Here is a 24,331-nt window from a genome sequence, read left to right as displayed (position 1 = left end):
CACACACACACGCACACACACAAACAGACAGACACAGACATACAGACAGACACAGTCCAAACGAATGCTCTTTCGTTGGGCTCTGTCGTCAGGCGGATTATCCGAGCTATGCGACGAGGGGACGATTCCGCCCTTGAGCTCCGCTTTTGTTCCACCGGATTCGGGGGGCACAGAGGCAGTATAATTAAGATTCATGAAATCCACAGCCGTCAAGGGAGGCTGCCATCTCTGTGGGAGATAAACAAACAATTACAATCGAAAGTATACCATGTACTATACTGATGATTAAAGTGGCCACAGTTAATACAAAGCCTATAAAGTTTCCTCTACTTTCCTTTTTGAGGTTATGTTACCTTGGTGTAAAGAATACTAAAAATGCTACATATTAGTGTGTAGTTCTATTAAGTTATTTTCCGGAGAAATACACTATAAAACAGGGGTTGTTGTAGTACCAAACTAGATAAGACTTATGAAAACATTTATGTTAACGTTTACATCCCCATGTGCAATTTAATAAAATGCAACTTGCCAAAGTTTAAGGTACCCTTGGGGGGGGGGAATGGCTAGGTGTCCTCAGTTTAACAAAGGAAATTTCGGATAACCACGTTTAAACATTTGGTGGGTGTCTGTCTGCTCTACATGAACTTCTTATTGAAGATACTCTATACACCCTCCTATATGTACTCATTTTGCTTTAACGAGTCGCTTTACCTCATCGATGCTTCGACTGTGGATGCTGGGGCTGTCATGTCATTCACGTTGCCAGGTCACCAAAGAGGGCATGGTCACAGTCTTCAGGCTCCTCCCAACAATGTCGCTGACTGTTTGCAAGGCCAGGTAACAAGCTTGTATACAGTTGAATCTCATACCACACATAAATCACAGCAAATTCAGTTTTAGTCTTATTAGGTTCTAGTTTTGATTGGGAGATGTTGTTCCTGCTCCAATACTGTTTACAACTGTACCTGGGTTTTCACCGGAAGCTCAGCCTAGCTGCACTTCCACTTAGTCGACTCCTCGACAGCTTGTACATTTGTAGTGTGCTATTCGCCAACAAAAAGCGTAAGCAAATTAGCATTAAGTTCACAAATAAGCTTTCAGTGTTACATGAACACGCATAATGTGATTTCGATAACTTCGAGTTCCTGTTGCCCACATGACATTTTTTTAAATTTGTTTTCGAAAGTGGTTTATTATATTGCCGTTTTGCGGTGACAAAATAAAGTCTAATAAAACAGCAGAGGAAAGAAATAATGACTAGCATGTGGTGTGGTGATTCCGACAAAGCAGCTTCTTTTTTATTTCAGGTTTTACAAACCCCCGCACATGAGTTGACACATCACCCTGCCGCTAGTGGGAAATTTGACGGCTGGAGTGTTTAATTCCTCCACTGTCAACGATGTGCCACATCGTGTTTTCCCCAAATCAACCAAGAAATTGTCTGTTTTCTTTCGGTTTGCGTACAGTGCAGGGTTGGGGTGTCGGTATTATGCGTTACACCTGTCTTCAATTTTAATAATAGCTCCGGCATAAAATTCTCTTCCAATCAGTCAGGTAGCCTTCGAAACTAGGATATACTGTATGTTATATGCAATATGTAACGTTAAGGATTTAAATTTTTTGTTAGTTTTATATTGATAGAAATTTGCCCCTTGCACCGAATGAAGATAATGACTGCTATTCCATTTTAAACCCGGTGTGAAGACTGACAAACTATTATTTCCATGCCCTGACTTTCACCTCATCTTCACTATCTTCTTGTAAGTTATTTTGACAGGGTTCCGACATTTTCGGCCTCTCTTTGGTCTGTCTTCTAAGGGGTCCGTGTGGCGGAGGGGAGGGGCAGCATGGGACTGTTCCGCAGCCCAGGTGCTCCATGGTTACGGCCGCTCTCCAAAGGCATGCTGGGAAGGCCTTATTTGACCAATTACACGATCTGTCTCTCCGCTGCCTGCTCAGTCGCCACCCTATTTCCATAAATCCAATGCGGGATGTGGCTCGAACCTCTCAGCTGATGAGACTCTTCTCCTCTGGAGAGTGTTTATTGCTCCAAACTGGCACGCGGAACATTTCACTTATATATTTTTCTTTGTTTTCCCGGGCTGCCTAGAATGGTGAATCAGCTTCTTCTTTTTTAATCCGTTGATCAGGGTGTTACGTAATCATATGTCAATGAAAACTTGGGTTCTTTTTAACGTGTTTAATAAATGTTAAGGTCTATGATTACATGGCTACAAGCTAAAGTAGCCATTTTAATTCTATATTCTATATCCTATAGCCCAGTGTTTCCCAGTCCGATCCTTGGGAACCCGCAGATAGTCAATGTTTTTGCTCTCTCTCAGCTCCAGGTAGGGAGCAAAAATACCTCTGGCACGGAGCTGGGAGGGAGCAAAAACATGGACCGGCTCTGGTTCCCTGGGGACTGGATTAGGAAGCGCTGCTATATCCTATTTCATCTTAACTTTTTTTTTTTTAATCTTTACTTTTTATATACCTTTTATGTATTTCTGTATTTTTAGTAGTATCTTGTTACCTTCATTATTTTTATTTTGTTATCCTTCTATTTTGCTGCAGTCTGGAGTAGCAGCAATTTCATTTTACTGCCGGCATACCAGTACATTCATACACGGAACAAATAAAATTCTTGAATCTTGAATCACTTTGAACCACCTTCCAGCATATAGATCCAAAAACAAGAGGAATCTCAGGACAGTACGGCAGGCGAGAAGATCTGCTGAAGATTATTGTCATATATGAGCTAGTCTTACCAGAACTTAAAAACAGTGTCTTGCTCGGAAATATACGGAGACTCAAGCCCGAAATGTGCATTTAGGTTATGCATCTCTCACAGTGTCAGTCTTGAATGTCTTATTATTTTCACATTCATTTTAATGATTTTTATGAGAAGGAGGGAGGGAGAGGGGTTAGAAAAAAACAGTTCAGCATAACAATTACCCTGCATCTCAGCATGGGCTCCTCCAGGTTATTATAATCAAAATCAGTCGTGGTAAACTGAGATGCAGTCTAGGTATGAATTTCTATAATTGTGTACTATTGAAGAAATACCACCTCAATCGCTCCGTGGCCTTTTGCAGCAGCTAATTCTGGTAATCTGCATCCATAGCAACAGGAAATCCAAGTTATCAAAATCACATGAAGGTGGAGAATACCTTTGCTGGTGGGAGGGAACTCACAGTTCCACTCCCATTTTTACATGTAAACTGGGAATTGCCACAGATTTCCAGATTGTTTTACATTTACTTTGTGATTATGCTGTTCAGAGAGATAACCAATCAGATTGTAGAGGAGGTGGGTCCAAGCAACTAAAGGAGACAGGACTAAGATATCTGATTGGTTGGTCCTGCCTCCTCTAATTGCTTGGACCCACCTACTCTACAAGCAGATTGGTTATCTCTCTGAACCAATCATTTTTCATTCTGCCCTCAGAAAAAATTTAAGTAAAGCTCCCAGGAGCAATTCTGTTGCAGTAGCAGGGGAACATAGTCGCTGGAATGTAGCCACATTTGGCCCAACTTTCTTCCTGGGGAGTTCGTACATTTTCCTGGAGTTTGTGTGGGTGCCCCCACCCCAGGCCTGCTGGTCTCTTCCAATATTTTTGCACATTTTATGCTGCCACTCTTTTAAGATGCCTCACTCCTGCAGCAGAACTTCTGAGTCCTGGAGGATTCATTCGTTAGCAAGACCTATCAAATTCTGAACTACAATTCATCAAATATTTAAGCAGCTGGTACTAAAAGAAAATATATATATATTCACCGACTTTTCAGATTTATTTTGCCTTTTTCCTAGAATGGATATTTATTATAACTGATGGTTATGGTTTAATATGTCTGGTGTATGTCTAACCATGTAATAATATAATAATTATAATAATTAGCAAATGTAATAGAATGGAGTTGGTTGGCGAGGAATTTCTGACCCATGAGGTGCTGAGGCAGTATTGCTCACCTTCTCCAGCATCATTTCCCCAATACTGCCAGCTTTAGAAGACACGGTCCTTCAGGTTAAATAGAAATCTTTCATGTAAGCCAGTGTTTCCCAATCCGGTCCTCGGGGACCCATAGACAGTCCATGTTTTGCTCCCTCCCAGCTACCTACAAAGGAGCAATATTGTGGACTGTCTGGCAGGGAGCTCGGAGGGAGCAAAAACGTGGACCGGCTGTGGGTCCCCGAGGACCGGATTGGGAAACACTGATGTAAGCGTATGGGGGATTCTACAACCCGTCAGTAGATTAGTATCAGTCTCTTCTACAGGCTTCCAGCTGTGCCTTAGTCTGTTTACTGCAGCATGGCCCCTAACATGGGAATGGAGCTAAACAGAGGCCTGAGCTGCCACAGATGCCCTGATATGCATCTCCCACATCTGGATAGCTGGCAGCGAGCGGGAAGCGGTGCTAGGTCTGACATCTACATTCCAATACAAATGTGTGAATCTTAACGTCCCCGAAGCCCAAGAGCAGACAATGACACTCTCTTACGCTGGGTTTTGCACAGAGAAGAAGGGATCAAATCCTGTCTCTCAAAAAGCCTTTGTTGATGAGGTTTCAATGCTCCCAAAATGGGGCCTTCTAAGTTGGAATACAATGGGAATATTGTTTTGCTTCAACCATGTGAAGACCAAGGCTGGGCCGGCTGGGGACAGTTCATTCTGTTTATATTGTATGCTATCTGTGGATCATTTGCCTAAACATTAGTCACAGAAATGGAGTGGCCGGAAAAACAGTGTTCTTTGGGCCGAAATATGTAATGCAGCTGACACATAACATCAAGATCAACCAAAATATAATGTTAGAACACCTTTCATTATTATATCAACAGAATTACAGTCACCGTAGTATTGTAATCATATTGTAGTGTAACTGTGCCATTATTACAACTGCATTTACAATTGGGCCACAGCATACTAATGAATGATAAAGGAGCCTAAGACATCGATTTAGTATTTCATTGCAAGATAAGAGACAGCCAGCATGCTTATACGTGGATAACAGCCGGCCAGCATGCTTATACGTGGATAACAGACAGCCAGCATGCTTATACGTGGATAACAGCCGGCCAGCATGCTTATACGTGGATAACAGACAGCCAGCATGCTTATACGTGGATAACAGCCGGCCAGCATGCTTATACGTGGATAACAGACAGCCAGCATGCTTATACGTGGATAACAGCCGGCCAGCATGCTTATACGTGGATAACAGACAGCCAGCATGCTTATACGTGGATAACAGCCGGCCAGCATGCTTATACGTGGATAACAGACAGCCAGCATGCTTATACGTGGATAACAGACAGCCAGCATGCTTATACGTGGATAACAGCCGGCCAGCATGCTTATACGTGGATAACAGACAGCCAGCATGCTTATACGTGGATAACAGACAGCCAGCATGCTTATTCGTGGATAACAGACAGCCAGCATGCTTATACATGGATAACAGCCAGCCAGCATGCTTATACGTGGATAACAGACAGCCAGCATGCTTATACGTGGATAACAGACAGCCAGCATGCTTATACGTGGATAACAGACAGCCAGCATGCTTATTCGTGGATAACAGACAGCCAGCATGCTTATACAGTACGTGGATAACAGACGGCCAGCATGCTTATACGTGGATAACAGACAGCCAGCATGCTTATTCGTGGATAACAGACAGCCAGCATGCTTATTCGTGGATAACAGACAGCCAGCATGCTTATTCGTGGATAACAGACAGCCAGCATGCTTATACGTGGATAACAGACAGCCAGCATGCTTATTCGTGGATAACAGACAGCCAGCATGCTTATTCGTGGATAACAGACAGCCAGCATGCTTATACGTGGATAACAGACAGCCAGCATGCTTATACGTGGATAACAGCCAGCCAGCATGCTTATACGTGGATAACAGACAGCCAGCATGCTTATACGTGGATAACAGACTGTCAGCATGCTTATTCGTGGATAACAGACAGCCAGCATGCTTATTCGTGGATAACAGACAGCCAGCATGCTTATACGTGGATAACAGCCAGCCAGCATGCTTATACGTGGATAACAGACAGCCAGCATGCTTATACGTGGATAACAGACAGCCAGCATGCTTATTCGTGGATAACAGACAGCCAGCATGCTTATTTGTGGATAACAGACAGCCAGCATGCTTATACGTGGATAACAGACAGCCAGCATGCTTATACGTGGATAACAGCCAGCCAGCATGCTTATACGTGGATAACAGACGGCCAGCATGCTTATTCGTGGATAACAGACGGCCAGTATGCTTATTCGTGGATAACAGACGGCCAGCATGCTTATACGTGGATAACAGACGGCCAGCATGCTTATTCGTGGATAACAGACGGCCAGCATGCTTATTCGTGGATAACAGACGGCCAGCATGCTTATTCGTGGATAACAGACAGCCAGCATGCTTATTCGTGGATAACAGACAGCCAGCATGCTTATACGTGGATAACAGCCAGCCAGCATGCTTATACGTGGATAACAGACGGCCAGCATGCTTATACGTGGATAACAGACCATTACGCTTATATGTGGATGCTTATATGTGGATAACAGACAGTCCCTATTCTTGGATTTGAACTTGCAGCCAGCATGTTTATATATGGAAAGCAAACAGCCATTACGCTTATATGTGGATGCTTATACGTGGATAACAGACAGCCAGCATGCTTATACAGTACGTGGATAACAGACAGCCAGCATGCTTATTCGTGGATGACAGCCGGCCAGCATGCTTATACGTGGATAACAGACAGCCAGCATGCTTATACGTGGATAACAGACGGCCAGCATGCTTATACGTGGATAACAGACGGCCAGCATGCTTATACGTGGATAACAGACGGCCAGCATGCTTATACGTGGATAACAGACGGCCAGCATGCTTATACGTGGATAACAGACGGCCAGCATGCTTATACGTGGATAACAGACGGCCAGCATGCTTATACGTGGATAACAGACGGCCAGCATGCTTATACGTGGATAACAGACGGCCAGCATGCTTATACGTGGATAACAGCCAGCCAGCATGCTTATACGTGGATAACAGCCGGCCAGCATGCTTATACGTGGATAACAGACGGCCAGCATGCTTATACGTGGATAACAGACGGCCAGCATGCTTATACGTGGATAACAGCCGGCCAGCATGCTTATACGTGGATAACAGACAGCCAGCATGCTTATACGAGGATAACAGACAGTCCCTATTCTTGGATTTGAACTTGCAGCCAGCATGTTTATATATGGAAAGCAAACAGCCATTACGCTTATATGTGGATGACGGTGAAAGATAACATTTTCAAAAAGAGAAGCGGTACTTAGTTATTAGCTTATGGAAAACAACAAGAACTGCGATAAATATATCAGTTCAATGGCAAGCTATTAGCTCCAAATACAAAATAATACACCAAAGTCCAGTGAAAACGCTGCCGAAATGACACAGAAAATAGTCACAGAATATGATAAGGATGCGTTCCAGTGAATTTTCTATTAAACCATAATCTGTTATTCTAGCACTGTGCCACAATCAAGGCATCTTACAGCAAATTTAATATTTGACTAACCTTGACCTTTGTGAGTAATGAAATCTGAAAATTAGAGAATATATTTATCAAAAATGCCATGTATAGTCTTTCACATACATTTTTACTCCCTTGCATCGTTTCTGTAAATTTCCCTATCGAATGCAAGCAGAAGTGATGAGGAAACAAAGAAAAACAACACTATCGATCGCATGCCTTAAAAGTACTGAGTATTCTGAATTAATAAAACAGGGCATCAAATCTTCCCTTTGGAACAAAATCCTTTTTCGGGCTTTTACTCCCACCGCTGTCTCATCTACTGCAGTGGAATATAACGTTATTCTGTGATGACTTTCCTGTCTGTGCAGTGATACATGAGGGCTTCTGTTTTAACAGGCCTGCCCAGTTTTTAAAAATCGTTATTTGTTTAGTTAGGACACAAGCTACATTCTTATACAGAAGATTTCCTGTAACTATTATTGTTCATGTCATTGGTCATTTTTCCCAAAGCAGTTAAATGTTTTTAAATGTATTTTTTTTTCCATTGAGAAATGTACATGCAAAATAACTTTTTTTTTCTTTTTTCCTTTTTTTTCCACTTCGACAGAGCACTCTGTAACACTGCTGTAAGGAAATTCCCACATATAGCTAATACTGCTGCAGAAAATGCCATTTATAAGAACAGAAGGATAACACATTTACAGTAACTAGCAAAGCGTTTCTTCGAAAAATGTTTCAATTGCTTAAATATATTTCACAATGGAAAAAAATAGGCAATAAAAAACAAAGATCCCAAGCTTGTATTACTCTACAGCCACATCCTGTGCTCTTAGATGTGGCGTTACCATGGCAACCTCAACTTGGTGACCTCGTTATTTCAACCTAATCCTGCTCTGAAATTAGTTGCTCCACCCTTTTGCCTGGCTGGCCTGATAACATAATCATGGTAAATGAAGATGGGGGGGGGGGGGGGGTAGGGGGGAGACAGCAGGATGTATTCCCAGTGTAGCATGTGGAACGGCAGCGGTGAGTCTGGAAGAACAGGGGAACAATTACAGATGCACTTTGTGTACTTTGTGTCAGTGTATTTGCATTTCTGCATGCCACACTGTATTGTGCCCCAGAAACTCTCTGCTCTGGTGATTGTGAATATGCCAGCCCAACCGGGGGCAGAAAAAGCTCATGTGGAACCGGCTAAACAGTTTTGGTAATACTGCAAGGGATTGAATCAGGTAGGTTGAAGTTTAAATGTGTTTCGGAGGGTCTCACAAGGTGGAAATATTAAGTCGTTGACTAATTGAGGGTGCCCACTTCAGCTTTTGTCAGACCAATGGGACGTTACCTCAGTCAATTCAGCACAAGTTTGTCAACATGAAAACATATTGACCACGCACAAATCACGACCTTCACAAACATTCAGCGGAGCCGTTTGCAGAATTTCAATATACGGCAGTCTGAGGTTGCTTTTCAAACTATATTTTGCATTAAGAAGGTTTTAAAATCTTTTGCAATTCTGCTTTTAAAAAATGCATTCACTTTCCCTGCGACTGTTGACATGTTCAAACTGTTCAAACTCCCCTGAAATTTTTCCCAGGTAGACCTGATGTTTACAAAGCACAGGCTGGCATTAATGATTTGGATGAAGACTTAACTTACGCAAATACAAATTTTAAAAAGAGAGTGCTTATACATGGTTATCTTAAATAGGTTATGGATAACTATTAATGATTCATTTTTATTGAGCTTATTTAATAACTATTTTATTGCTTTGCTGATATGATTTATCCAGAGTTGCACCACAAGTAAATATTTTATTGGTAAAATCCAGGTTGTATATTCTGTTCAGTGGTACAAAAATTGTGCAACTTTCGAGACTTGAGCTGGCAACTTTCAGGCTCTGAGTTCATGACCTTAAACACCACGTAACTAATCTTCCACCCCATGTTAAAGCTTCATTCAGCTGAATAATTTGCCACTAAGAGACTGAAATTGAAATATGTGCTTCAGTATTTAGAAACTGGGAGTACAAACCTGTTTAATGTTGGAAAATAAGCCGAAATTTGTCAAGATGCTGTAGTCCAGAAATCAATGATTGTATGTGATCATTACCATGAAAGTATGTCTAATTGTAATCTCATTTCATGCAGTGCTCTGTACTTTTTTGGTATAAGGGCATAGATTTCTATATTAGATACACAGAAAAAAAAACATTTCTTTTGTCTGTGTATTGATTTTCCTCGCTTTTTACCACGTCAAACAAAAAATAAATAAAATCTAATATGAGAGAGGTGAGCTTACTATTTTGGTGAAATTTGATTGAAAGTTCTGACTTCAAAACTACAATCCAGATATTTAAAATGAATTCATTTAATAATTTCACCATTTTTTTTTATTATTTAAACTTAATTTTGAATTTTTGTGCAATTGATCGAAGGTGGTTTTTATGACCCCAGTTTATCACCGAGAACACAATTACCTCATTTAAAGATGGAATTTGTTTTATATCGCTTGTTACCACTCTGTAGCAGCATACATATATAACTGTGCCAAGGATATAGAAGTTTAATTCATAACTCATTACAGATTGCATCGAACATTCTGTCACTTTTCATGTATCACAATGTGATCGAAGACGTTCTTTCTCTTCCGTTCCACTTTGAAGAGCGACACACTTCAATTCTGTGCTCCCTAGGTCACCAGCCACACTGGTGCATTGTGCTGGGAGAGGGAACCACGTGGCAGGGGTCGTGCCATGCGAGTCCCAGGCTGCCTAATGCCTGCTTTTCAGCTGGCTGCCAGTAGGAAAGCTTACGGTCTGACCCAGGGTTCACCAGACCATCGCTGGAGAAAAGACTGGGTTTATGTGCCTCCAAGCTATGCAGTTCTCAAGAGGCTTGTCGTGGAAGGGGAACCTCAAATTCACCCCTTGACCTGCGTTGTACATATAGGGAGAAGCCCATTATCGTGTCACGAGCCTTTGAGTCCGAAGCTGAAAAGCATGGTCCAGCTTAAGCTGGTCTTCAGGAACTTCTCAGGAGGCCAGCCTGCAGGGTGGCTGGAGTCCCAGCTCCTACACCAGCCTCATGAGAAGCAGAGACACTGAAAAAAAGTTCAGGTTTAAAAAGTACAAATCTAGACCAAGGATTTGTTTCAAACAACCAGCTACGTACTCTGTGACTGTGACTCTTTATACTCAACTGATTGGTTGAAACAAAACTTTGGCCAAGATCTGTACTTTCTGGACTTGAACTTTCCACTTCTGGACATTGGTACCAACTGATCTTATGATGGGATGGTTGACAGTCCAGGCCTCCTGGTAGACTTCTTTGTGGCTCATATGATGAGAACGTTCTGTTTATTGACCCTTTGTTTCGCTTATAGGACTTCAGCCTCTACGCAGCTAAACACCTAATGTAGGAAACGCTCAATGAGGGTCACATGACTGTCTGTGTACAGCCGCCCTGATCTGGGGAGAGAGATTTTTGTGAAGATCTCTCTGCTCCGAGGCGGGAGATGCAACCAAATGCATCATGGAAAACTTTGATGTGAATATGAGGACAACGTTTTTGAACAGTAAGGGAATTTACTTTTAAGTTTTTATTTTGCAATAATGTCAATGCACAACGTATGCTTAACCCAAGTATAATGACATCTACCTTATGATCTGTGGAGTCACATATCCAATAAGAGGAATATTTCCAGTCAGTGGTCAAATTCCAACCCACTTAGAGATCCAATGAGCCTTGATTCATTTTTCTTCATGCTGTAGTATGTCTTGGGCAGATTTCTAATAAATTTGGTTTGTACTTTACTTATTATATGTGCCACGTTGTGACATTTTAAGATTTATTTTACACTTGTGTTTTTTTTTCTTCTTTTTTTACAGTGGTAGTTTGATATGCATAATGCCCTGGAAGCGATGGCCTTTCACAGTGTGCACCGGTGCAGTCAGATGAAACATTCATTTGCAGCATTCACACAGGTCTGCTCCGGACGGCTTCACTGAAGATACATCAATACAAGAGAGCAGACCGACGTTGGGCACTAAAGATGATGCAATATCGGAAGCCACTGGAAAAGTCTACCCGGTGCATGCACAAGTTTGACACAGTGTCCTCCACTGGAATTTATATGTGAGCAAAATATTATTTGTTTTCCCGGGAAAACTAATTACCGTGAAGTATAAATGTCAGTCAAAACCATACTCCTTACAAAATCGAGTCCCTAAATAGGCAGCGCCATCTAGTGGTAGACTAAGACATTGCGCTTGTTGCTGGAGAACAAAAACTAAGTAAAATATACTAGATGCACCAGCTTTTGCCTTGGTCTTTCATGCACATGTAAAGCTAATACATATTTACCTTGTTTAATTTCACTGACAGTTTTCTTGTTGAGAATACACCACGTAGAAAGTGTAGGCTGATTTTTGTGAGATAAAAGGCAGAATCACTGGGCGCGAGCAAAGAAAAAGACAAGTAGCAGAGATTAATAAAAGCCGTTAATAAAAGAGAAGCCATGTAACAGCCACCAGTGAGATCATTGTTGGGAACCTGGGAATGTTCCGGAAATGATTCAGTGGCCATAAACATGTGGCGCTTTAGGTGAGCTTCACTGCTGGCGCTCCCCGTCTGAGACAACGTGGAAATGGCTTGCTAAGTTGGCACCGCTCAGACAATGGCGCCCTCGGCCATATCCTCCCACACTTTTTAGCTCATGACCGTTAAAATAACCTTTCGCCGACCAGGGCTGATTCCTCCATAGATTTATCGCGCTCGGTTGCGCTTTTGGTGCTTGTCGGAGTTTTACTTACACAAAAATGTTCTGAGGGCAGAACGAAAAAGGAATGGTACAGAGATATAAATCAGATTGTAGAGGAGGTGTGTTCAAGCAACTAGAAGAGGCGGGAGCAAGACATCTGATTGGTTGGCCCCACCTCCTCTATTTGTTTGGACCCACCTCCTCTACAATCTGGTTGGTTATTTCTCTGCACCAATCATTTTTCACCGCGCCCTCAGAACATTTTTCCGTAAGTAAAACTCCCATTAGTGGTTAGCGTTAAAATCGATTTTTTTTCCCACATTTCCTGAAGATTATCTTGCAGCCTCCAACCAGTGTTTTGCAAGCCCCTCTTCGGGAATCCTTGCCCTAGGCAATCACCTAATAGGCTGAGCTCTACCTTTGGCTGGTGGTATGTTCAGCATAGACAGCTGAAGCTGGTCCCCCTCCGAAATGGGTCCCCAGGGCTGATAGCTGCTCCTTAGCACCAGGCTGTGGACCATACACCCACCATACAGCAATGCTGGCTCTGAGATGCCGTCGGCATAGCCTTGTTGCATGGATGTTTTATGAGTTCCTCTCAATGGATTTCACACAGAATAATACGCAATAATGAGAATCTAATATTATCACAATGATGAGCCATTTTGTTGGAGATGAACAGTCCATGAACAGTAAATCTATAAATAAGTAAATCTAATTACTGTAGCCTACCTATTAGACCAACAATACAGGCAAATTAAGCTCTAGACATGACATGACATATTAGTTTTGAATATTGAACTGCAAATATGCAATAATATCCTTTAAAAGTAGGTATGAATAACCACAATAGTACAATTCTGCACTGTGCCCTCAGTTTTATGAACTTGAATAGCTGAAAATGGGTGAAGCCTTTATATTTATAATAGATTAGATTAACCGTTAAAAACATGATCTCCAGCTGGATTCTGGTGTGGATGTTATTTAATTATTCATTACAAATTGTTCCATCTAAAAGTTTAATCAGTGTCAGAAAAAAAATCTAATTTCATTAGCAAGTTCGTTTTTTCCCCCCAATTAATGACATGAAATGTTTTTGTTGTATTTTTAGCTTTTCTCCTGTGCAACTATAAAATCAAGTAGGGTATGAAACCAGCTATGGATGTCAGAAAATACGTGAGGCTTTTTTTTTCTGAAACACTGTGCTGCTTGATAAACACCAATCTGCAGTATTGGTTTCAACCCTATAGGGGTACTTAACAACTAAGGCTTGATGTAATTCAGTATCTGCAGACCATGTAAAACAAGGGATAATACATATTTAAATTAATTGTAATGCCCAGAGAAGTTTGTCTGTCTTAAAGAAACTGATGTGTGCTTGGTTTTCCCCATTATTGGAGAGTCTATGACTTATAATATATTAAATGCTGTCAATTCTAAAAGTACAATTCTAAAAAAAACTGTTGGGTTAGAGTTTGAAATATTTATTTGTCTGAAGCTATAAGCAATGACAATTTAAGTACATAAGCAGCTCCATGAGCTTATCTAAGTAACAGAACATTAAATTCTTTAACTAGGACAGAAATTCTAAGATAATATACATGATAAGAAATGACTATTTCTACCACAGTTTAATGTGTGTAAATGAATAAAGAATGAGAACACAAGCTGAACTGACACCAATGAAAAGTTCATTTAAAAATATCTCATACAGAGATAAAACAATATTAAAGAATATTCCGCATGACCGAGATTTCCAACTGTTTTCCACAGCTGTTTGGTACTGAATGGAGATGACAGACCTGACCCTTGTGTTCAGAAATGTTGTAGCGGAGATACAGACCCCACAAACAGACCAGGTCTCACATGTCAACGCTGAAGTAAAGTGAAACCAAAACTGAGAAGAAAAAATCTTTTATGTTTTAACATCAGCCACAAAAAAGACACTTTTTCTTTTGTGAATCAAAAATAAACTTTTATAATTGAGGTAGTTTAATTTCTTTGGTAACACTTTACTTGACGAGGCACCAATACTACTGAAGTACAAATCATGAACAAATTTAGTTGCTACTTGAGGTAAAATATGCATCACGATTCACTAATGATGAACAAACATGACATCAGTATTTCACTTGTGTCGTTCATTACTTGTCCTTTCAGTAGTTCCCTTATTAGTTTTCTGTAGTTCACAAGGGTTGATAAAATTATCAGATATAGTAACAAATACAGTAACTGTTCGGCATGAAAGATGCATCATGATTCATTAATGATGAACAAATGTGAGAACAGCATTTCACTTGTGTTATTCATGACGTACCTCACAAAGGTTAACAGAATTAAAAGACATAGTAACTGCTTGATAAAAGTATGTCATGATTTATAAATGATGAATTAACATGAGATCAGTGTGTGAGTTTGAGGTTAATTAATGCATAAGTAATAGCATAATACTGTATTATTTGTGTCCTGTCACGTAAAGTGTTACAAAATTTTTATACCTCAGTTGGCTTGCCTCAGAGAAGCTCTGAAACACGCATAAAAGTTACAAAGGGGTTGCAGTGAAATTGTCCTTGAACAGTCTTTCGGTTAATGGCTGCCAGTGTTTTTTCATTACGAGGCGCGGGACTTGAGCCACTGGGATATCGGCCCACTAATCAGACTGGTCAAGTCGTTCTGGCCTACCTTCAGCAACACCTGAGGGCGTGGCCTTTCCCCTCAGGCCCCTCCTTCTCCTTTCACCACACCAGACTTCCATCTCCAGCTTCGACGACCGAGATCATGTGATGTGACTGCACTGCATTCACTGCATGCGGAGGGACATGCCGGCACTCAAGGGTCCTTTTAGGCACCGCTGACGGCTCCTGCCTGCAGTCCGCATCTGAATTTTACTCTGAGGCTTGTACAGTATCAGCCAGAATCTTAGCTTTTGCTCAGACTTGCCGCAGCCAACAATCCAGGCACCTGCCGAATCCATCTCACATCCCAAAATGAATATAACAATGATCTGTGCAGTCAAACAACTGAATCTCACCACAAATTATATACTGAATTATCGACAGAAGGTGAGCTTCAACCTAAAGATAAATACCTGCCAATTCTTAAAAATTTTGTGGCAGTTACTGGGCGGTAAACATCGAAAAATCAAATACGAACTAGGCAGCAGTTCTGAATTGTAGAGCTTTAACGGTAAAGATCTAATTGTAAAGGGTAGCGCTTATTGGTGAAAGTAATATGTGTGATGTGGTATTTGATTTATGGCTTTAAACTATTGTACAAAGGGCGAAACACACCTTTTAAAGAAATTGGCACATTTATCAAGTAAGTCCAAAGGAAACAGCCATGCCCTTAATTCAAAAATGATCATGTTACCCACTACATTTTTGTTTATTCCACCTGTAATGTGATTTGACTTTAATTACAAACAGTGTGAGGAAACGCCCAGGTTGTACTACACAGTGAAGAGAAGCATGTTAAAATACATCATATCATCGTTCTGGCCTTTTGATACCACAGGATGTTAACACTCTTCTAAAGGGGAGAGGTACTGCGCTACAGCTTTTGCGTATGACGACTTTAGCGGTGTATGGCATCGTGTAAATCACAAAATCATGATACCCGAATCTGTCAGCAACACCCATTTTTTTAACGATCCATATTTTTTCTAACAAAGGCAGTAAGATGGAATTTGTGCTTTACTCGAGTGCGCCCCCTTGTGATAAATGTGGCCACACTGCATCAGTAAACCTGAATTTGAGTATACCAATTTTTTTCCCCCCAAGGCATACAAGTTGTGCAAAGGTCACTGGCCTACGGTCACATTTCAAATAAAACCTCACTCAGACTACAGATGAGAAACCATTATCAGCCTTAAATCAGACGATTTCTTTGCTTTTTTTTTTTTTTTTTTTTATTGGCAAAGTTGTTAAACGTTATGGCACGATGCGAAATGGACACAAAGACAGCTTCCCCAGAGAAAATAAGGGGCACCGGGATCTAATTGTTAAAAACAACGCGGTCTTCTAACGACACGTGACAGCTGACACCTATAGAAGAGCATACCACAGACACGCCCCACAAACAGAGTCAGCGGTGTTAGGGTCACTCGACAGGAAAGTACCCACTGTAACACTGGATAGGATTTTTTTTTCTGGTTTTTTTTGTGCAACATTGAGAAACAAGGTCAAAGTAAACAAGCCGACTACATTTACGGCACGGGGAGATGCGGGGAAGGGGTTCCCAACTAGGCCGAAGCTGCCTGCCCGCAGTGCTCCCCTCCCCTCCGCTCGGTGACTCTCTCCCGTCTTCACTTCTCCACCAGCGTGGCCTCCGTCTTCCCGCCAGCTGTCGCCAGCTGCACCAGACTCCCGGAGCCGGGACGGTCCACCCCCGCGGTCCAGTTGAAGAACATCCTGGAAGAGATGAGACGAGCCTGATCCTGACAGGCATGTCCACAGCACCAGCTGCCTCCCCGGCGCCGTTCTTCCACCATAATTAATCCTCCACGGCTAATTCTCCCAACATCCCCCAGAAGCATTAAAAACCTAATCAAATCGCCGAATAATCCTCTGTTTCAGCCAGGCAGTGAGCGAGCACTGACCAAAGATGGTACACGTCTTTCCCGCACATTAGGAAGATGAGCTATGCACGTCTCTATCTAGAACAACTACGGAACACCAGTATTGACTTATATCTACTCATCTTGAGTATAAATGATCTACTGGACACAAGAAGTATCTTTTTTTTAGTAAGGAGAAAAAGAAATGAATTAATAACTGAATAAAACCTAAAACCGGTGCCTCAGTCTTCAGCCATTACGCATTAAAAACATCGTTCACAAATTAGAAAATGACAAAGTATCGACTCTGGACTATTTAAGGATAGGTTTATGCAGATACTCTGCCTCTAAATTAAAATGAACCCCCCCCACCCACCCAAGAGAATACCTACAACAATGTACCCACATTCTAATCCCTGCCTCACAACCCACTCAAAAGTCCAAAGTACGCAGGACGAAAACAGGTCACATCTTATCTGCCCAGCATGAGCCAGGCCCTCACTCACTCGGCCACAAAGTCCAGCGGCGTCCATGAGCTGAAATCTGCATCGGGCATCGATTTTCTGTTCATCGGCGTATCCAAGGTAACGCTGTCAAAGGCACACGCAGCAGTTACCAGACGGAACGACACGCCCTGAGGTGTTTCATGCCGGGGAGTTCAATGAAACCATTTCTGATTAAAGATGCCTGTTAATAAATAATCAACCTTCGGCCTGTGAAGTTTGAAATGAACGTTTGTGCATTGTGTTCATCTGTGCGTCGAGCGCTATTCACAAGCAAAAACGTTAATCATCAGGAATTTAATTAAAGTGCGATGTACTATTCCAAACTAAAAATATATAAGCATACAAAGCCAATCATGGCAGTAATAAGAAGGACTTGTGGGAGTTTTACTTACACAAAAATGTTCTGAGGGCTGCATGAAAAGTGATTGGTTCAGAGAGATAACCAATCAGATTGTAGAGAAGGTGGGTCCAAGCAACTAGAGGAGGCAGGACCAATACATCTGATCGGTTGGTTCCACCTCTTCTAGTTGCTTGGACCCACCTCCTTTACAATCTGATTGGTTATCGCTCTGAACCAATCATTTTTCTTTATGCCCTCAAAACATTTTTGTATAAGTAAAAATCCCATAAGCACAAGAAGGTTTAAGAGGAATAAAGAGGGAAAAAAATATATATAATATATAAAAATATATATAATTTGCCTTTATAGGGGAGTAAGAGTAAGAGGCAAAGGTCGATAATTCAGAATCTGAGGACGATAACATTTCCCGTTCATTTCACTTGAGCCCTTTTCTGACTAAATCTCGCTAAATCGCTCCTGAAATGTTAAACAGATGTGCTAGGCTCACGTGGGACCCAAGAGAGAAGAGGACTAAAGAATGCGTTTGAAGCACGATCTTCAAACTTTCAGAAATTATTACAAAATTATAGCAAGTGCTTTGAAGTGACAGTAGATGTATAAAAACGTCCATAAAAAAAAACCCATAAAAAAAACAACAACACACTGACCACAAAAGAAGACGTGGATTTTTTTTAAAGCTGACTATAATACTTGAGGCCACATATAAATAAAACAAATAACACAGTTGACCAGCAGAGGGAGCCGGCGGTGACGTGCCCACCACTTCCCAGTACTCACGGCAGGATGGCCACCGCCGCAGAACCGGAGGGCAGTCCGCTGTTCTCCCCGGCCAGACTGAGGCACAGCTGGTGAACTGCAGCTTTGGCCATGCCATAGCCAACCATGCCTGCAGGGGGAGCACAAGAGCTGAGAAGGGGATCACAGGAGGCAGCCGAACAAGAACGAATTCACCCCCCAAGCCAAAGCTTTGCAAAAGGATCGCTCATTAGCGGGCAGAATCTGGACAGGCAGGACATTAACTGGTAATAAGAGCTCAGCAATGAGCAGTGAATGTAGATACCCTGAATGTCTTAAAATGATTTACATCCCAAAAGATCCCAACCATAACACAACAAAGCTAAAGTGTATATATACAGCAGATGTGTAGCACTGTTTTAATTTTCAACAGGATGGAAACAGCCGTGACAACATCGAGTGCTTAAGCTCCGCCTCCTACTGGCTCAGCAACCTGGAATCAATTACCAGCATGCTCAGTTTCAGTTACAGTTTACCCTCTGGGTAGCATATTTTTAATCACCTAACAATGCAGACAAAGAACTACCCTAATCCGACTGACCAATGAGAGTGAGGGGCGAGGCGCTCATTTCTATACAAACATTCCGCACTTCAGTTTTTAATACTAGGATACAGATTCATGTATATTTGTAACCTATACTTGATATAGATTTATATACTTGCATGAAAGTGAGGACAAAAGGTGATACACACTTTGGCAAGCTTTTAAAAAAACATATAAAGTGTTACAAAACAGTTGCAAAAGTTTTACCTGTGGAATTGTCAAATGATAAATTCTATTTACAATTACAATATGAAGGAAAACAATAAGCTAAAAGCTGTGTGCAGGAGGAGGATTGTGGAGTGAAATAAGCACCACACTTTACGTTTTTTAATCCAGCTACGAATCTCAAATGTTTTGCAAACAGTAAGTTCTGTTTAATAAAATACTCATTCCACAGTTTTGCATGCAAATATAGCTATTTATTTATTTTAAAATAATTAATAATTACACTTCACGACCCATCAATAAAAAAAAGTGATTAAGGAATATGGAATTTCACATTTATGACAATTCCTGGCATAAAATTATGAGACGCAGATACTGAAGGCAAGTAATTTAGATTCACCGTTTTAAATTTCCTGGAAAACAGCAAGGCTGTTCTTTCCCCGTCTCTGTTTGCACAAGCTCATTTGTTCAGCCTGTTTAGTCAGTGTGGATGTCAGTAACCTTCAACCTCACAAAACAAATGGCCTAGATTTTAAAAATCTGCCTCACTTTATTTAAAAAAAAAAAAAAAAAAAAAATCTGCCTCACTGATAACTGTAAATGCACACGTGTAATTCAGTTTTATTACCGGGAAACATTAATAAAATTTATCTTACCCGGAGTTCCCTCGAGACAGGCCCTAGCACCCGACAAGGTTAAAAGACCGCCGTCCTTCAGATGTTTGGTGGCCAAATGACTGGAGATGGTTGATGTCCAGACACTCTGCTTCCACATCAGGTCGCTGTTTTTGTACAGCGCTTGAGAAAACAGGACAGGAAGCAGAATAAGTGATGGGACACATCAGCCTGAAGGTCTGGCCACCAAAAGTCAATGATAAAACAGATTTGCAGAAAGAACCTCTCAGCTCTGCTGTGGATCTACAGCATCATGTCTTGTCTAGGGTTACAATCACTGGTTAGATGTCCCAGTCCTCCTGAGGAGAGCAACTGACCTTTGGCTTTCGCGCTCCCTCCTGCCCACCCTCCTGCCACACAGAGGATGGCGTCCACCTTATTCCCTCCCAGCAACTGAGACACATCGGCTGTCACCTGTTGCACGGGAATATAATGCGCCCGGAAGTTAACTGATATGCCGACCATGGAGATATACAGCAAAGCAATTCCTTATGTTTTAGCTATTAGCGCACACGATCCTTTTTAAAATTGTAAGGCAGACCGATGGTAAAAAAAAAATCAAATATTATTTTACGATCGTCGGTTGGTGATAGTTTACACTGATTTAGATTTTATGTCAAAATGCAAGACATGAAAAGGCTACAGAACCTGTTCAGCTTGCTCAGGGAACGAGTCCGTCAGCTTGACAAGCACGTTGGCGTTCGCCTCTTCGTTAGCGGCCACATCCACGCAGGCTACCCACTTAAAAAATAGATTGATGCAAATTAACACACCATGCACACTGTGCAACTTACACATTTAAACGGGTCTGTCACCAAGTGCATTCGATTTCTGCCGATTCTAAAGTACAACGAATCAGGCACTTCAGCAGTACTGTTTGATTGGATGCAATTTAAAGTAAATATAGGAAGTAAAATTACTACAGAAAAATAAAAAAAAATTGCAACATAAGTAAAATAATGACAAGCGAAAGGATTTTTTATTCTACTTGGACTCACCCAGCTTTTAGATTTAAAATACTGCACGCACGCAGAGCCGAGAGCCCCTCTTCCTCCGTACACGATGACTCGATGGGCTTCAGTAGCTGCCATTCCCACCTAGACGCTCTTCACAGACACCACGATTAAATGCGCAGCACCCGTCCGACCCATCAGCAGGACCTGGCCGAAGCTCCGGCTCACGCATGCGTGCTGGAGCCGCGCACTCACCCAACGTGTGCACAACGTTATCCTGCGAACTTGGGGCATTCATATTTGTAGTTTTCTGAGTATCGGTATATTTAAGAACTTTACTTTTGTTAGTTGTCTTGTCTGCTTTGCATGTTGTTTTTTACGCATATCAACTCAAATTAATAGTTAAAATGTGGTAAGATGGCACTGTTTATAAAACGCCTATACAGAAAGGTAATTAAATAATGAAGATTAACGAAGAATATTGTTTTGAACAAAATAATATGAACATACAAGTAAATAGAAACCTGTAAATCCAAAACATAATACGTAAAATGCATTCTATTGTAAGAGGCTTTTTGTATAAAATTCTTTGTCCATATAGGCTAACCCAAAGTACCTTCCTTTAAATGAATAATGATGTGTTCTCTTTGTTTTGTTTTCTGAAACCAAAATGCCCAACATATATTAAGTACTTTTTAAAGATATTCTTAATATTTTTGTGAGCTGATTTTCATTGCGATTCTGCAGCAGCAGTTTATTGCCTGTCCCCAGACGCAATTTGTTTTGTGCGTCATTAATCCCGATCTTGCGACCTGCGCGTGCTCTCCGCAGCCTTTCTGCTTTGTGGTCCGGAAGAATTGCTCTCCACGCTGGTGAATGACCTTTGCAAAGCATGAATGTCATGCTGCAACATGTTTCACAGCTCATCCGCATAACTGGCGACTCTGTAAAACATATCTGTAAATTCAGGGAATTGGATGAGATAGTTTTAGTGTTATTCTCAATGTCAGTCCCCAGCGCATTTAGCCCAACTGATTAAAAATGGGAGGAGGAGCTCTTAGACTATTGGATGGAATACAGGGGTTAGAATTTCCCCCTGCCACAAGATCCCTCTTCTGATAGACTCCATCTCTTGGTCTCACAATGGCATATTCACAGTTTTACTAAGCTGTTTTTTATTTTTCATTCTTATCCTATGTTAATTTAGACAACAGCACTGCAATGATCTTAAGAAAACTTTGAAAACAGGATCTTTAGGAAAACGGTGCAGGAAAGCCAAACACTGGCAGCACATTGCATTATATTACATCCAGGCAGCATGTGGTCAGGCTTTCATAAACAATGAAATGCCTGGGATCTGGAAGAAGATCACGTTTTCCTTCGCCTCTCTGCTCAACATTGCCTCAGTTGTTCTGACAGTCGTTGCACTTTCTACTGAGAAGTGGGTAATTGGGAGAATCCTATGCCAGACTGGTGCTGATCTGGTCAACGCGTCTGATCCTGAACTGGACAAGTTTATCGGTGACATATATTTTGGGCTGTTCCAAGGGGGCAAAATATGGAAATGTGGTCTGGGAAGCAGACGGTCCAAAATCTACAGTAAGTTATTTGTTGTCATTTTGTGCAATGTATACCAGTACATTATCTAGTCATTTTAATTTGTTATATAGATTGACAATTTCAATTGTGATGACTGCTAACTGAAAAGACATTCTAAAGAATAATTATTCTTGAAATGGAAAGAATTTGGTGATCATTACAACATCTATAACATATCACTCGCTATTATTTGCATAATAATACAGTCACAAATCTAGCAACATCTTGACCGTATCGACAACCACCACTCTGAAGTATGTGTGACATTGCGTGTTTTTTTTTTCAGTATTCCCGAGGCTTGTGAAGAAGCTGAATGGTGGCCTTCACATGATTATCATCTTATTCCTTTTTGTTGCCATTGGTTTTTCATTTGTAAGTTTAGCATTCTGCATTTATAATGCACGAAAAATTCCATATCAGTCTATTAAAGGGCCTCCAGGACTATACTTGTGGAATTTTATTGCAGGTATGTGGACCAAAATAAATGTTTGTTTTTCTGGCCGAAATCTTATGTCAAAACATCAAACCACAAATACGCCCTCATGCAATACTGCAGAGAAACGACCGTGTATTAACCCCCTAAATGGCTAATCGCGGGAAGGTTTTATAGATGTTTCTGCTCTGTCCAGGTGCCTTTGGAATGTTCGGCATCGTCTGCTTCATCGCAGCCGTAAACCAGCACCGTCTCACGGAGAGAGTGGCGAACTTCAAGGAGGACATCTTTCGATTCGTTGTTCTGGAGGAAGAATACGACTTCTCATTCTGGCTGTGTGTGGCCAGCACTGCAACTCACGGGACAAATTTTATTGTTGTAGCCATGAGTAAAATCCACTTTCCAAAAATACAAGCTAAGAAGCCAGATGAACCAAGCGTCACAGCTGAAGACTTCCTATACTGAGATTGGATATAAGCACAAATAAGAAGAGTGGACTAGGAAAAGCAAGCACAAGCTCATGGGAATCAGTAGTATTCTGATTTTATTAGATACATTTCTGTGTATACGTTACAGGCCAGAAGCCCCCCCCCCCCCCCCAAATTAAAAAATAAAAAATAAACAATACACTGCTTTGTTAAACTATCATTACAAGAAAATGTCAGAAATACTTAAAACAAATGTAACTGACTGTTATTCATTATTTTATAGCTTGTAGTAACAAATTATTTAGCTACAAAGGCTGAAAGTATTGGTTTTGAAGACATATCAGGTCTGTCTTTAGTGCATTGACATTCACTTTGTGTTGGAATTCTACTTACTAATGTCCGAACTTGATCAGCTCTTGGCCTGATTGTGTCTTAATAAACTAAACGATAGCCACTTGTCTGCCTTGTCCCAGATTGTTTTGTAAGAGGTTTAATGCACTGTCTGCTCCTCATTTCAATCTTCTGTTGTACTTTATCACAACTGATGTCAGAATTTTTGATAAATATTTGCTTTTTTGTTTACTGGCTAGAAAGGTACAGCTAACAGTTGAACAGAGGGCTCAAATCAAAGTTTTGAGTGAAGGGTTCTCCCATCGCCAAATAGACAGAAAGTTAAATGTTTCTAAGCATGGAGTGACCTACTGTATACAGAGAAAAAGGTTGACAGGAAGCAACAGTGACCAGAAATGGTCGGGGGCAAGGAAAGTGACATCAAAGGCTGAAGATCAACACTTGGTTGTGATGTGTAAAAGAAATTGGAAGATGACCTCAGAGGTCTGTGATTAATTTGAACAGAGGGCAACCAGTGTCTTAAAACAGTCGAGCAAAGACTGAGAGCAGCTGGACTGCATGGACGAGTTGCTGCCAGAAAACCTTTACTTTGTGGTGTTAGGAAGAAAAAGAGACTAGTATAGGCGAAACAAGACAAACACTGGATTATT

General features: G+C 41.2%; 2 protein-coding genes across 2 annotated transcripts; one reads left to right on the top strand and one right to left on the bottom strand.

The window, feature by feature from the left end:
• Positions 1 to 16,201: 16,201 nt before the first annotated feature.
• LOC111837419 (dihydropteridine reductase) lies at positions 16,202 to 21,113 on the bottom strand. Its single transcript, XM_023799460.2, has 7 exons — positions 20,916 to 21,113; positions 20,566 to 20,658; positions 20,235 to 20,331; positions 19,900 to 20,040; positions 18,517 to 18,625; positions 17,379 to 17,462; positions 16,202 to 16,726 (listed from the first exon to the last, which is right to left on the bottom strand). Exons 1-7 carry the CDS (start codon positions 21,006 to 21,008, stop codon positions 16,621 to 16,623), a joined length of 723 nt encoding a protein of 240 aa, XP_023655228.2. The 5' UTR covers positions 21,009 to 21,113; the 3' UTR covers positions 16,202 to 16,620.
• Positions 21,114 to 21,123: 10 nt separating this feature from the next.
• On the top strand, positions 21,124 to 23,490 carry clrn2 (clarin 2). The gene is made up of 3 exons (XM_023799461.2): positions 21,124 to 22,469; positions 22,756 to 22,935; positions 23,099 to 23,490. Exons 1-3 carry the CDS (start codon positions 22,217 to 22,219, stop codon positions 23,365 to 23,367), a joined length of 702 nt encoding a protein of 233 aa, XP_023655229.2. The 5' UTR covers positions 21,124 to 22,216; the 3' UTR covers positions 23,368 to 23,490.
• The last annotated feature ends 841 nt before the right edge of the window (positions 23,491 to 24,331 follow it).

This window comes from Paramormyrops kingsleyae, chromosome 25, assembly GCF_048594095.1.
Source record: "Paramormyrops kingsleyae isolate MSU_618 chromosome 25, PKINGS_0.4, whole genome shotgun sequence".
NCBI classification, from domain to species: domain Eukaryota; kingdom Metazoa; phylum Chordata; class Actinopteri; order Osteoglossiformes; family Mormyridae; genus Paramormyrops; species Paramormyrops kingsleyae.
The sequence above is the reverse complement of the archived record's forward strand: the minus strand, read 5'-3'. Positions and strand labels throughout refer to the sequence as shown.

Coding starts and splice junctions, on each gene's coding strand:
- LOC111837419 (XM_023799460.2), bottom strand. CDS start 21,008: ATGGCAGCTACTGAAGCCCATCGAGTCATCGTGTACGGAGGAAGAGGG. Junction 20,041..20,234: donor AGGGAGCGCGAAAGCCAAAG/GTCAGTTGCTCT, acceptor TGTTTTCTCAAG/CGCTGTACAAAAACAGCGAC. Junction 18,626..19,899: donor CTGTCTCGAGGGAACTCCGG/GTAAGATAAATT, acceptor CTCCCCCTGCAG/GCATGGTTGGCTATGGCATG.
- clrn2 (XM_023799461.2), top strand. CDS start 22,217: ATGCCTGGGATCTGGAAGAAGATCACGTTTTCCTTCGCCTCTCTGCTC. Junction 22,470..22,755: donor CAGACGGTCCAAAATCTACA/GTAAGTTATTTG, acceptor TTTTTTTTTCAG/TATTCCCGAGGCTTGTGAAG. Junction 22,936..23,098: donor CTTGTGGAATTTTATTGCAG/GTATGTGGACCA, acceptor TGCTCTGTCCAG/GTGCCTTTGGAATGTTCGGC.